The sequence below is a fragment of the Endocarpon pusillum genome, assembly GCF_000464535.1.
Source record: "Endocarpon pusillum Z07020 unplaced genomic scaffold C706125, whole genome shotgun sequence".
Classification (NCBI taxonomy): Eukaryota; Fungi; Ascomycota; class Eurotiomycetes; order Verrucariales; family Verrucariaceae; genus Endocarpon; species Endocarpon pusillum.
Genome location: NW_006913530.1, coordinates 159,803 through 174,363, shown reverse-complemented (window position 1 = coordinate 174,363; position 14,561 = coordinate 159,803). Strand labels below are relative to the sequence as shown.

The 14,561-nt window shown below is 51.3% G+C and overlaps 4 protein-coding genes across 4 annotated transcripts; 3 read left to right on the top strand and 1 right to left on the bottom strand.

The window, feature by feature from the left end:
• Positions 1-427: 427 nt before the first annotated feature.
• EPUS_05869 (uncharacterized protein) lies at positions 428-4,280 on the top strand (the record flags this gene model as incomplete). The annotated part of the gene is made up of 4 exons (XM_007787930.1): positions 428-2,240; positions 2,381-3,378; positions 3,434-3,810; positions 3,920-4,280. The coding sequence occupies 4 exons, from the start codon at positions 428-430 to the stop codon at positions 4,278-4,280; spliced, it is 3,549 nt and encodes a 1,182-aa protein (XP_007786120.1).
• Positions 4,281-5,386: 1,106 nt separating this feature from the next.
• On the bottom strand, positions 5,387-6,862 carry EPUS_05868 (uncharacterized protein; the record flags this gene model as incomplete). The annotated part of the gene is made up of 1 exon (XM_007787929.1): positions 5,387-6,862. The coding sequence occupies one exon, from the start codon at positions 6,860-6,862 to the stop codon at positions 5,387-5,389; it is 1,476 nt and encodes a 491-aa protein (XP_007786119.1).
• Positions 6,863-7,669: 807 nt separating this feature from the next.
• On the top strand, positions 7,670-12,919 carry EPUS_05867 (uncharacterized protein; the record flags this gene model as incomplete). Its single annotated transcript, XM_007787928.1, has 1 exon — positions 7,670-12,919. One exon carries the CDS (start codon positions 7,670-7,672, stop codon positions 12,917-12,919), a length of 5,250 nt encoding a protein of 1,749 aa, XP_007786118.1.
• Positions 12,920-13,443: 524 nt separating this feature from the next.
• On the top strand, positions 13,444-14,491 carry EPUS_05866 (uncharacterized protein; the record flags this gene model as incomplete). Its single annotated transcript, XM_007787927.1, has 2 exons — positions 13,444-14,016; positions 14,105-14,491. 2 exons carry the CDS (start codon positions 13,444-13,446, stop codon positions 14,489-14,491), a joined length of 960 nt encoding a protein of 319 aa, XP_007786117.1.
• Positions 14,492-14,561: the final 70 nt, after the last annotated feature.

Sequence of the window (14,561 nt, the reverse complement as noted above, 5' to 3'; positions counted from 1 at the left end):
GGAATTGCAACACTTTTGGGACGCACAATATTTAGGCGCTTGGTACAGTGACAGTTGAAACTGCACTACTAACTTAGTTAGGAGGAGGAGATTAATACCCGTTACCTAAGGATGAACTGTCTCATGGACTTCAAGTTTGCTGGTCTCAGCCTCACATTGATAGAACGCTGAATCAGTGTGAGGGGGAGTACTCCATACTACTGGATGTGGAGGATGGAGAGAGCAACTCCAAGTAACGTGTTTCAAAACGTGCAGGGTACCGGGTGCAGGATGCCCCACGTCTCGACAACAGCCTCGCCTGCCCACATGATCGCCACCTCCGCTTACGAAGGACAGACAGATATTACATGAATACTGATAGTCTTATCACTCCTGCAACCTCATGTCTACCCGGTAAGTCCGGCCTCAATTGGGCTTCAATCTCTTGATGGAGGTATTCGTTCGAGGTGTGCCTGAGCGAGCGACAGAGCGTCAGGTGTCTGCTTTCTTCCTGCCAATCTTGACCAACCTATCCATCGAGAACTGGCAATGCCAGAAGAAGGGCAGGAAGCCTTTTGCAACGTTGACCTTCCTCAGCTCTAAAGATGGCCAAAGATTCCTAAGTTGGTACGGACAAGCGAGGATTGGCCTCGGTGGTGCCGACCGCATGTTCCAGGGGAAGCTACTGCTCTGTACCCGGAGCAACAAGCCGGCGGATCCTTTGGCCCTAAAGAGCCTAGAAATGGATGCAAAGGTCAGACAGACAAGGACAACAAAGCCTGCCAAGGACCATACAGTCTCCTCCCTGGAGTGTTCTTCTGTATCCTGCGGGCTCTGGGAGTATATCGACTCAAATCTAGTCTTCACATCCTACTTGGAATGGCCGGTCCGCGGAAGCGTGAAGTTCGGTGCCAAGGTCGCGGTTATAAGGATGGATACAGGCCAGAGCATGGATATACCATACTCCACTATCCAGGCAATCGCGACTGAGGGTCTACCCCAACCTGGCATGACGCTCACTCTGACGGAGGCTCCACACTTTTCTCAACCCGTTGGTAAAGCTAACGGAACAACCACAGGAGACTTGAGTGATGTGTTAAAGACCGTGCTGACTTTCAGCCCTCAAAGTGGCCCAAGCAAGGAGAGGCTCCCTGGACTGAACATTGAACATGAAAAGATCGCGGGAAGCTGCCTAGTGTATCGGATTGGGCTCGTCAATAGTACCTTGAACGAACACATGGACGCTTTGAGTCACGCTCGTGGGATACCACCAACCACCCGATGTCATACCCGTATCCATAGCCCGAAGGGGCAATACGGAGCAGAAATGAGTAGGCTGCGTCAGGCATTAACAGAAGCAAACACCAGACTTCCATTTGAGGTCAAATTTCAGGTACAGAAACTTGCACAGAGTGGCTATCTCTCGCCAAACAAAGTCTTAGCACTTCTGCCCGAGGTAGCAAGCTTGTGGAGCCGCTCTAACATACGTGTCTGTGTCAACGCAATACGAAGATTGTTCCAGCAGCTCCCTTTTGCTGGTCCCAACACCGACGCTGTGGAGTTCCAACTCGAAGCCATTACATCTCTGTTGAAAGAGAACGAAGAACGGCTGAAGACGGGAGGCCTTTATTTTAACGACCCAAAGCAATCCAAGAATGTAGCCATCATCCACAGGGTGACTGTCACTCCTGCCGGCACCTACCTGTATGGTCCCGAGCCAGAAAGCAACAATCGCGTTCTTCGAAAGTACCCTGAGCACCACGATTACTTCATTCGGGTTCAATTCTGCGACGAAGATGGCATTCAAGTCCAATATCGTCCTGATGTATCAAATGACCTCATCTTCTATAAGAGATTCAACAAAATCTTAGATGAAGGTATCAACATAGGCGGAAGACAGTTCAAATTCCTTGGATTCTCCCACTCTTCTCTTCGCGCACAATCCTGCTGGTTCATGGCCCCATTCTTTCACAACGGGCAACTTCTACATGACCGCATGCTTATTGCAGGGTTGGGTGATTTCTCGCGCATCCGCTGCCCTGCAAAATGTGCCGCCAGAATCGGACAAGCCTTTTCCGAGACTCCAACCGCGGTAACCCTGGCTCCCGGAGTTGCTAAGGAAATGAAAGACGTTGAACGTAACGGCCGAGTGTTTAGTGATGGTGTTGGAACAGTATCAATGTCTGTTCTACAACAGGTATGGGACGCCCTGCCCAGCACGAACCGAACAAAACCGTCTCTTTTACAGATCCGGTACTCAGGTATACAATACCATATCTACATCGTACCCCCCTTGCCTTTCCATTTAAGACTTCACTCAGTCTTAATCTTCGGCTGAACTGAGCCAGCTCTGGATATATACCTACTTTCCATCAACTGAGTGATGCTGACTTTCCCGCAGGTGCAAAGGGAATGATTGCACTAGACAGTCGTCTTGTACATGACTCACTCTTCTTGCGTAAGTCGATGATCAAGTTCCCTGGATCCGACTCAACCGACGTCGAGATATGTGGCGCAGCATATAAGCCGCTTCCATTGTTCCTCAACCAACAGTCTATCAAAATCCTCGAAGACATGGGAGTGAAAGACGACTTTTTCCTCTATCATCAAGCAAGGGAAGTTGAGCGGCTGCGTTCGACTACTTCCAGTTCCACAAACGCCTCAAAATTTCTCAAGGCACAGGCGGTGGGGGAAATCATTCATCTACCGTGGTTCATTAACAAACTTCGCAGCTTGAATCTCTCGTTTCAAGCAGACAAATTTCTACGAGAGGTCATCGAATTCACCGTTCTCATCGAACTCCGTGCATTAAAATACAAGGCCAGGATTCCCGTCAAAGACGGATATACACTTTATGGCATCATGGACGAAACTGGAATCATTGAGGAAGGTCAAATCTTCTGTATCGTTGAGTCTGATGGAAAGCCGAGGGTCATAACTGGCAAAGATCTGATGATCACCCGTGCCCCAGCGCTTCATCCAGGTGATATCCAGCTGGTGACGGCTGTTGCCGTACCGAACAATTCGCCATTGATGAAGCTTCGTAATTGCATATGTTTCAGTCAAAAGGGTCCACGGGACCTCCCTAGCCAGCTGAGCGGTGGGGATCTAGACGGTGATCTCTATCAAATCATACTTGACCCCAAGGCGCGACCGACGAAGGTATTCACACCCGCCGATTATCCTGCACAAGCACCTGTCGATCTTGGCCGCCAAGTTGTACGCAAGGATATGACGGACTTCTTCGTGACGTTCATGGCCACTGACCAGCTGGGTCGAATTGCTACCTTACACAAAGTTCTTGCGGATCAAAAGCAGGCAGGCGTGTCAGATCCCGACTGCCAGCTGTTGGCTGCGATGCACTCAACAGCGGTCGACTTCTCCAAGAGTGGTATACCGGTAATATTTTCGGAATCCGCGGACCCTATTCTTCAAATGCTGAGCAATCTCATAGGTTGATATGAAAAAAATGCCACGGTATAACAGTTATCGCCCCGACTTTATGGCACCTGGTCCGCATATTGCTGTACAGAAGGATAAGCCGCTCTCGTTTGATGCTCGACCTGAGACGAATGATGGAGACGACGATGACTTCCAACCATACAAATACTACGAGAGTGATAAAATCCTAGGAAAATTATACCGCGCCATCGATGAACAGGAGGTTTTCAACAGCGTGCAGCAACAAGCACCGCTACATGTAATCGAGGTGGGTAGAACTAGGGGCTCGGTCAGTCCTGTGTTGAAGGGCATTCGGACCTATCTCCAGCGTCGATGTCAAGCAGTCCAATGGAAGCACCACCTCGAGCGGGCTCGAGGAATCCGCGATGAGTATGTATCATTGCTTCTCACCCACCTTGTCAAGCAACACTCATCTCATCTCCCTTTCAGACATGTATATCACTTACTCAAAGCTAACAGCTAATACTTCAATGCCCAGGTACGAAGACTGCCTTCTGAACATCGCCTCTGAGTATAGTTCCCAACCTTCCCGCCCCCTCAGCGAGCTTGAAGTCTTCGTGGGCAATATCCTTGGCAAAACCGGCGCACAAAGTAAGAAACAGCACGAGCTTTCCATCAGCATGAAAGAGCGTTTCAACGACGACCTCGGGTACATTGTCAATTGCATCGCGAAGGATGGCAATGAGAGAAGCGAGGAGAGCCTGGCGAGGAGTATAGCTTGTTTTGAGGTAGGGTTGGAAGCCGAGAAGAAGGGTTTGAGGGCGGGTGGGGAGTTTGTTAGTTTCAAGTATGTGGCTGCGGCGGTGTGCATGAGGGAGGTGGATAAGGTGTTGGGATAGGTGGGAAAGGTCTCGAGTATGGGGGTTCTGGCTCCAAATTACTTGGAATTTGGATGTCTTCCGGCAGGCTATCAGCTAGCCAGAGGAAGGAAAGGTGATGGTGAGAGCGGTTTCTAGCACGGTCAGCTCCCGAAACGAAAAGCATTTGTCAGACATCTTCGTATGATGGCATGGAGAGGCGCTGGTACAAATACTGTCACCTGGTCTCGCACCTAAGGACTCCACTAAGACTTCCCCTCTGCGTACAAGGGTATGGATGAGATGGAGGACCACTTTACTCAAATCCCAGGGGCCCAGGGTCGCCTAAGGGCAATGCTATATATTCCGCAGTTAGATCACTTCCTGAAACTCCTTTTTCCGTTCCTTACAGTACCATCGACGGACTACATAAATCACATAGAGCCACTACGCAAAAGTATCTACCCGCGACCGAATCTCGGAGCCAAAATCACACTTTTGCCTCCTCCTCTCCCTCCGGGGATCTCAATAATTTCAGTCCTCAACTCCGCCAGTCACGGCAGCAGGCCGAGCGAGATTCGGAGTCGATGACTTCTGCGGCATGAATCGCGGGCAACGACGGCTCTCTCTCCTTGCGGCCAGGCCCGCCGTAAATACTAGTGAGTGGTCTGGGAGGGATCCTGCACTGCGCGTTGTCAGGGTCCGCCCAGGACTGATCAGTGAAAAGCTTGCCCCCGGTCCCTCGAGATCGGATAGGCAGCATCCTCCGCATGATATGATATCAGCCTGGGTCGCGGAGAAAACGGGATATGCTTTCCCACGATCGTCGCATTGGATTGCGAGGTCGATTGAGCGGGAGACGTGGGGGAGGGGATATCACCATTATTAATTGAACCGGAGGTTGAAGGGGCTGATTGAAGTACTCGGGACTGGTTTCAGCGGCTCTTTTGCGTTTTTCTCCCTCAGACAGAACACATGCATACATGCATACCGTCGGATCACAGACTCAATTATGTATCCGAGATGTCGAACGGAGATGCGGGTTGAAGGACTTGGGTATCTTGTGCACAGACCCCAGTTAGTGATTACCACGAATCCAAGTAATCCGTAATACAATATTTCCATTCATGACTTGTTCCTAGAAATGATCAATCATGGTCATGATCACCCAGCTCCTCGACCCTCCCACCTCCTGTCCCGCCTGCACCCCCACCATCAAATGCCCCCCTCTCCACCGCCTCCCTGACTGGATTCTCCACGCTGACCACGCCCGTCGCCCTCAACCGCTCAAACAGCACAAAGAGCCTCTCCGCCTCCCTCTCCTTCTCCTCCTCGCTCATCTCCGGCCCCGTATCCACCATAGCCTCCTCCTCCTTGCTCAGCTTCTGGCCCGTAACCGGATTCACCAGCTCTCCTTCCTCTGCCGCTGTCACCTCACCTCCTTCACCGTCTCCATCTCTCGCGCTACCGTGCCGTGCCTTCATAGCGGACTCCGGCACCGCCATTCCATGACTTAGCAAGAATCCCGCCGCATATCCGTACCCGACATTCCGCACAAAAGTGGTCGCGTCCTGGTCTGAGAGCTCGAACAGGAGACTCGAGATTCCCTCGCGCAGCTTTGGGGCGGCGGGTGAGGTTGAGAGGCGGAGGAGTTTGGAGGGTAAGGTGTCGGATTGGCCGAGGGGGAGGTCGCGGTCGGATTTCTGGGGGAGGAGGAGAGATCGCATGTGCTTTTTCTGGGTTTGGGAGGTGTAGGCGTAGATCTTGCGGAGGAGGGTTAGCAGGGGGATGGCGTGGGTTTCGAGTTCGGTGGGGTTGTAGCTGGTGAGGCTTTGGGAGAGGATGGTTGTTAGGATGGTAATGGTGGTGGTGAGATTGGAGATGCTGTCGCTCTGGTGGTCGTCTTGGAGGTCGAGATTGACAAGGGCATTGATCAGGTGGGTGATTGGGGGTTGGAGGGGTGGGTTGGGGATGGCAATATGACTGAGGATCTTGCGGATGTTCTCGCTGGAGGCCGTGAAGGTTGAGACGTGTCGCGGATAGTAGGTTGAGAGGTTGAAGAGAAGTTTGAGTGATTCTGAGAGGGCAGCTTGGTCAAAGGAAGAGGGCTCGTTCTTGCTGTCTGCTTGAGAGATTTCTTTGGCGTGGCGCGCAGTATGAGCGTTGATACTTTGTCCAAGATCGTGATCATTGAACAGAGGGTCGAAGTTGAGGTTGGACTCGTATGTCAGTAAGAAGAGGATGCGTGATATCAGAAACTCATTGTCAGAGTCCGGGATTTTTAACCTCTCTGCTGCTTGGCCGGCAGATCCCAGGTTGACGAAAATCTGCCTAGTCCTCGGTTCAAGCAACATGGCGTTGGCAAGACATCGTAACGCCTCCAGTGAGCTGGGCGATGACCTCTCCGTCAGCCCATGCTTGGTCAGGATCCCAATTCCTTCTGTGGTAAAGATGGGTCCGGCATCTTTCGGATCTCTGCCATGGATTTTGAGCTGTTCAAGCGCTTCTCGCCGCTGCTCCGGAGTCAAATGAGGAGAACTCAGGTCGTCGTTCAGAGTGGTCAGGATTCGCTGGATATGGTTCAGCTTGATCTTGCCAGTAGGCGTCCTTGTCTCAACTTGCATATTTTAGGGGAGTCGCTGGAAGCGGGGGATCATCAGCAATGCCGTGGTGGGTTGCCGGCCATCAAAAGCTTACAAGTTACAGCAGCTCTATGGTATTCTTATAGTTCTCAAAATGTTCTCCTGCAATCGCTGGGAGATCTTGGTCATCGAGCAGGCTTTCGCAGTGGTCCGAGTCAACAGCCTCAGACTGACATCGACTGGCCAAGACAATCTCTTGGCATCCCCTGAGCATCACTGCAGCATCACTGCATACTTAGCGGGAACAGCACCTTCAAATGGTAGTCGCCCGATTGCTGAGCACATCCTACCGGTTCACTACTATTTCTCTCTACAACCCGGGAGGCAAAAATCATAGCTCCGCAAAGTCCGAGATATGATCAATACTGCCAAATGATGAGCCATCTCAGACGCCGGCATGCATTAAGTATACGTACAGATGCAACTTGGGAGTGGGGGGGGTTTAGGCATGCAAGCAAACAAGCAAAGTGCAGATTCGGCCAATCTTCGGTTAAGTCCCTGCGCTCAGAATTGAAACTGGCGACTAGTACTAGTACTAGTCCTAGTACGTAGGAAGTTAAAGCCTGTCAGAATTAGTGCGAGGCCACTTAACGCGTCTTTTCACGCGCACCCTTACACCCTTACACAATCTATACTTCGTGCTCCGTACTTTCTCCCACTACCATCCGAAGCTTCAGCACACCCTACGCATGCATGTTCGGCGTTCTTGAATTCTGTGCTTTCCCACGTGTGTGTGCTCTGCTTTACAGCATGCAATTGAATCTATCTATGTTTTCTCTGCTATAAATCATGACATCTGTCGAGGTGCTTATCCCCAAAGCCGTTAACCATCCTCCTCGATCAGCATCTGCTTCAACAACCAAGTTGAGCACCTGTCTCCCCGAGTCTCTACCAAGTCCACCTGAAAGCTCTGCTAGATCAGAGCAGCAACAGAGGAATGCTGATACCTACCCTGTCACAAACGCACCACCCACAGATACACCAAATCCCTCCCCAGCATCATGCACAGCTTCTCTAGAAGCAGGATCTGGAAAGCTGAGGAAGAGAGTTGACTTCTCACCTTGGACTGTCTCGACCGATATCACCGCGCCCGAATCTTCTGTCAAGTCCCTGCCACCATCACGGGAATGCCAATCTTCAAAATCGATCCTCAAACAGCGTCCCTGCCCAACAGCTATTCAAGACGAAGTTCCGCACCGAAACGAGGATCTAGCCACCATGTTGGACACAATTCTGCGGCAGCTAGCCAACGCCGATCGTCAAATCAGACTAGATGCCTATACTACACTCTTGTCCGCACTCAAAGCATATGCAGAGTTGCCTGACAGCCATGTCACGAAAGAGAAAGTTCAGGCTCTACTAGACTTCATCAAGAGAGATGTGTCTCTCGAAAGTGGAATACCTATGGAACCATTAGAGACGAACCTCATACTTCAAGCCTTGAAATTGCTGGTGACCATCGTTTGGACTAGGACTCTGTCGGTACACCTAACGGACACATATCGGTCCTTCATAATCGATCACTCTACGCGTATACTCGAAGAACGTCAAGTATCGAAAGCCCTCATTCTGCATCACATGCATTTGCTATCCACACAGGATTTCTCGAACAGAACAATGACGGGAGCGCGAGTTGTTCGCCTGCTGGAGGTGCTCAAGGATTTGCCAGAACACGTCAGAGGGAACGGTGTCATTTCAGAACGTTTGATGATCTACCAAAGGATGCTGGAACAAGTTAAGCGTACTTTCAAGGCAAAATCATCGTGCTGGGTCTCTCAACTATTGTCCGCAATGACCTGCTCTGTTCCCGACACCAGGAAGAAGGCAATTGCCCTAGCGCAGCGCGTAGCGGTGGTTCTCGGATCATCATCAACAGTTGCAACAGCTGTTCGCGATACATTGGACAACCCAGGAGAGCATGACGACGTTCTCAGCTCCGTTATCTGCAAACGACTGGTAAGAATGTTAAAGTCCCTTGACGAGGCGCGACAAGTACCGCAGATATGGGCGGCGGTCATAGTCTTGATGAGAGGATTGGATCACAAATTTCATGAATGGCGCCATCTTCACGACTGGCTCAGAATCATACAAAAATGTTTCAATTGCAGCGATTCGGAAGTACGAATAGCTGCCAATATGGCGTGGAACAAGCTCGTGTATGTTGCGCGGCCCTATGGAGTAACCAAGTCATTCCTGGCGAACATGCTCATGAAGCCTCTCCTGGCCCAATTGGAGCGGCCGAGCAATGAGAAGCAATCGAAAACAACCAGGAACTCCGCCTTCGCCGCCTACTGCAACCTGCTCTACTACTCCCTGAAGCCGTCAGAGCCATTTGGCCATTATGATGCGGTATGGGATGAGTTCGTTGTCCCGGCTCTCAGAGCACCCTTTCTTTCAAATGGGCAGAACTCCGACCGTGCTTGCAGGATCTTGATGGCCTTATTCTGGAGAGAAAAGATCAGTCCGTGGAGGGAGGCACGTGTTCTTGATGCTGCCGTGATCGAGCCAGAAGAGCTACCTCTGCTGGACTGTAAATGGATCCGGTCACGGACTCGTTCAATACTTGAAATCTTCGAGCTGTTGTTCCGCTCCAGCTACTGGGGTCCGGCAGCTTATCCTGACACGGCTTATATTGCTGCCGCTTGGCGAAACTTTGCAAAAGCCCTTGGCGACGCATGTCGGAAGGAGGTCAGATCATCTTCAGAGACGATGGAAGCTGTGACTCATGTATCAATGTTCCTGACCCGACTCTGCCAGAGGTCGTCAGCTACGTTCAAGGAACATGAAGACGACTACGTCAGCCGCTATCACTTCATCTGCAAGACCATGCTATTAGAGTTTGGGGCCCTGGCATTTGTTGAGGTAAATTTATTGAGTGCACCCGACAGTTCTTCTCTTCCACACAATGAGAAATCGAAGGGGAAAGGAAGACCACTCATGATCGATATTCTTGAGGCTACTCGAAATCTGCCAAGCAGTGGTCAGGATGACGTATATCTCAACATGGTTTTCGATCTGCTTCAGCTTACCAGCAAATCTCGATCATCTGCCAATGGCCGTGTCCACTTTTACAAGGAGTGTGCTGAAGCTGTGCTCCTTGCTGGAAGCGTTGCCACCGGAGAACGTGTGATATGGAACGCGATTGCACAGCTGACACGAAGCGAACTAGCTAATGCATCGCTCGATTGCTTAGGCGACATTGTTGACGTTGACCACCTGGTCACGAATGCGGTGAGGATCTTGGAGTTTGGTGTTCCATACCAAAGTGGTCAGCCTGAGTGTTGGTCTGAGTTGTTGAGGCAATCACTGCTAGTGACAGATGGTTCCCACCAATCCGGATTGCAAGTTACAGACCGTTTGATAATCTTTCTAGGTGATCGCGATTCCAATGAAGTTAGCCTTTGTACTGCTATCTTGGTCCGAGAATTTTTAGATGTCCTCACTTCGCCAGCGTCCATTAATGTTCACAAACCGAATGCGAAAAGAGCAAAACGGGAAGAAGGCGATGTCCAGTCTGTCTATCGCAGCCTCGTTCGCCTCTTGAACGTGCATCTCTCACGTGTCTATTTGCTTGGTGATTGTTGTGATGAGCTCGTATTGGCATCCGTCACTGATGCAGTGATGTCCTTGCTTCAAAGGTCTTCAACAGAATACAGACTAGCCTGCTTGACAGAAATGCAGGAGTCTTTAGCACTATGGCTTGAAGACCAGCGGCGTCTCATGACCACAGCAAGCCGCACTGGAAGCCTGAAGCTGGTACAGGCTCGGAAGCTGTGTCCCGTTATCATTGATGTCTTAGGAAGGCTTAGTAACGAGATCGATTTGAAATTGTTCGATGGCCTCTTTGCTGCAGCATTCAGAACGACACACAGAATGACCATCAATCAAGTAGTGAAAGTGTGGAATTCCAACTACGGACCCAACGAGAGTCTAGAGTATGGCGATAGACTGAAAGAGGCGCTGGCACGCCTGATACCTTTTGTTGAACTTGAGCTGCCTAGTCTCCATGACTTTGAGTCGAACGAAACAACTCTGCCCGAGTTGGAATATCTCGAGAATCTGGATGAAGAGGGGAGCACCTCGAATGTTGTGGATTCATCTAAAACTGCAAAGCTTGTTCAGCCGGTCGTCGTGCCTGCTGCTACTCGAACAGTACACCAGAAGCATCGTTTAGATTCTGGAAAAACAAGCACGCCACTTGAAGCTGGTGTGAGGGCACGCCTGCACCATGATGATTCCCAGGTCCATTTTGTATCCATCGAATCGTCACCTGCGCCTGGAAGGGATGCTGAGTCACAGAACCTGACCGCACGCCAGAAGGAAATCAGGGAGCGGCAGGGGGGTGAAATTGCTCTGATGTTTCCGGATCTCCGCTCAAGTCCATCTTGTGCAGTGCAGGCAGCAAAAACAGCTGAATCTTCGAAGCTTGTTCTTGCTAGCATAGAAGATGAGGTTGCCTGTATAGGGGATCCGGCTACGCCGACTCTACCGTTGCGAAAAATTCTGGATTATGAAGAAGCCGTTCAGTCCTCCCCTACACCTAAATCGAAGCAGCAAGCTCTACGCTTTGAGGAAATTGATGCTCCCTCTTCACCACTATCTATGCACGGTCCTGACGACACCATGGATCCACCAGAAGCGACTATACAGCTGGGCTGTCCAGATGAGGTGCAAGATGTAACAAAAGAGAAAAGGACAGGTGGAGTGGGCCTCTTTGACGATATTCCGGTCCAACCTTCCTCGATAGGCAACGAAATGGAAGACGTACTTCCAACCAACGTGGAAGATTTGGACGCAGCTTCGCTATCAGTAAAGCCATTTCAGGATCACAAGCATCTCGTACAGATATTCTCTGGTGATTTGCATGAACAAACTGCAGACTTCGCGGAAGACATACAGGAAGCCGGACCACAAGTGAGAAGTGACCTGACAAGTGGCGAGGTCGTGATGTTATGTTCGGTCACGGATGTCATCCCTTCTGATGAGGATATCATTGGTAAAGATGCCAAAAGAACATGCGATCAGGGTCCAGAAGGAGCCAACTCTCTGTTGAAGGTAGAACAAGATACCATCACCGATATTATAGTGGCTGGAATCAGGCCCCCGACTGATCGCAGCAACGAGAGACGTGCGGACATTATACACGAAACAGCAATAAATCTCTGCTCCCCAACCGAAGAGAGCACGAAGGTCTACAGTGATGACAACGACTTCTGGAGTGCTTCACAGCTATCACAAGACCTCGAGCGAGCAGCAAGTTCAGTTCCGAGCCAAAGTCCAGAACAGCAGCCAAGATTTGCGACTTCTGCACCAGCAAAAAGGATGAGATCCCCAGTAGCTCCACCAAAATCAAAGAGGAGAAAGACGACTGGTGGCCTAGTTGAACGTAGCAGCACACGGAGATTGCCGTCCAGCACGACTGAATCGCAGCCATCGCAGGCAGCTTATGATTGTATAGAAGTGGAAACGCCATCCTCGTCACAATCATCTATTCGGGCAGCGTCTGCCGCGTCACAGGGTCCTGTCTTGTCACAACCTGCCTTGCAACCTCTCTCGCAACCCGTGAAGCGAGGCCGTGGTCGACCAAGAAAGGTGCAACCACAAGCTACAATGCCAGCTCCAGCTGAGGCGAGGGAGTCGTTGAGTGAGAACATGAAGAATGGGAGTCATGAGCGAGATTCACCCGCCAAAGCCTGCACATCCCCAGAGAGTAGCGATCAACATGGTGCCCCCCAAATACGTCCGAGATCGGGCTCCTCGTGGAGTCATCGAAGTGATAATGTGGATCACGCGCTGAGTTCTGGGGCTGCCTCAAACCAAAACTCCCCCCCTCAACGCCGCATCATGGAGGTTAAGACGGATGACAAGGAAAATCAAGTTTCGCCTGAAGAGGCGGTGGAACTACTCCAGAAGGCGCTGTCGAGCCTAAGGAGAACAAGTATGGATCGATCAGGCTTAAGGGCAATTGATGACCTGGTGTTCGAGATACGGACAGAAGCACAAAACGCGGCACAGAGAATTCCAAGAAGCGGCACATGACTCTCACCGTTCATGCATATGCAACAGAGGTCGCATAATGATGGTGACCTCAGGCCGTGGCGGTGTAGTTGGACGGCATGATAGCTTCCTGGGGAGCTTGACCCCACGGGACTTGGGGTGGTACTCCGTATTTTGGCGGAAGCTGGCGGAAGGACTGTATCCAATAGAACGGTGGAGAATAGTGGCCGGACAGGCTGTAACCAGTAGGCTGGGGAGATGGATGAAACTGGCGATCAACAACTTACATGCATGCTATGCGAAAAGCTATGGCCACGAATCATACTACTAAATCTACGTTGCACCGCATACAATATGAAACACCTGGGAGCTCTGACCTTGGCGTAAGACATGATATTATAACCGGAGCTGTGCTTAGTAAATGCCCTTACATCCGACGGCCATGAAGTCCATGCGACAAGACTCGAGAAGTACTTTAAGTTAATTGACCAGCCAATACCTGTTCCCCCCTCCAGTCTTCCCTTGACCACCTCACCAGTCGTAATTAACTCTCACCACCCTCAACCATGGAGCGCAAACACAAGCCCTCGACCATCCCCATCTCACCCTCCCTTCCCCAAGCCGCGGTCGACGTCTCGGACTATACCGTCAAAGCCACCCTCCCTTCCCGTGACACCGTTACCATCAACCTTTTCGGCGCCACCGTCACGTCTTGGACCCTCGCGTCGGGAGAGGAACAACTCTTTTTGTCCTCGGCCGCCAAACTGGACGGCTCCAAAGCCATCCGCGGCGGCATCCCCATCGTGTTCCCCGTCTTTGGCCCGCCATCAAAGGATCACGCTACAGGGAAATTACCCCAGCACGGGTTCGCCAGGTCGGTGCTGTGGGAGTTCTTGGGGAAGAACACTTCGGAGAGTCGGAGTGGGAAGAAAGGAGGTGATGAGGAGGTCAAGCTCGATTTCGGGTTGAGCTCCGGCATGTTGCCAGAGGAGATGAGGCAGAAATGGCCGTACGAGTTTGGATTGGTGTATAGTGTTACGCTGGGAAAAGACACCTTGGAGACGGGGCTGCATGTGCAGAATACGGGTGGCGAGGTCGTTGAGTTTCAGGCGCTTTTTCATAATTATCTCAGGATCGAGGTATGTCTCCCCGTCCCAATCCCCTTCCCTACGTCCTGCATCTGGTGATCAAGATTCGTTTGGCTAACCCAGTGTAACTTGGGTGCAGGACATCTCCCAGATCTCCATCCACGGCCTCTCCACCTCCCCATATGTCAACAAAACCACCTCCCCGCCCTCCATGATCTCTCCTTCCTCTTCTTCGGAGCCCCTAACCCTGACATCAGAAACCGACCGCGTCTATTCCTCCCTCAAACCCTCCGATCCAGTCACCGTCCAGCAATCCGACAAGACCAAATTCATACTCACCCGGGAAGGGCTGACAGATTGCACGGTCTGGAATCCGTGGCAGAAGGGCGCAGAAGGGATGGGCGATTTCGAGCCTAAAGATGGATGGAGGCAGATGATTTGTGTGGAGCCTGGCGCGGTGAGCGGGTGGGTGAGACTGGAGGCTGGGGATGCGTGGGAGGGTGGACAGGTTATCAAGGCAGATTGAGATAGGGTCCTCCATTGCGGGATTCAGCTGCTCAGTGCCGCCGGAACCGAACCAGAACCAAGAGGAAAGC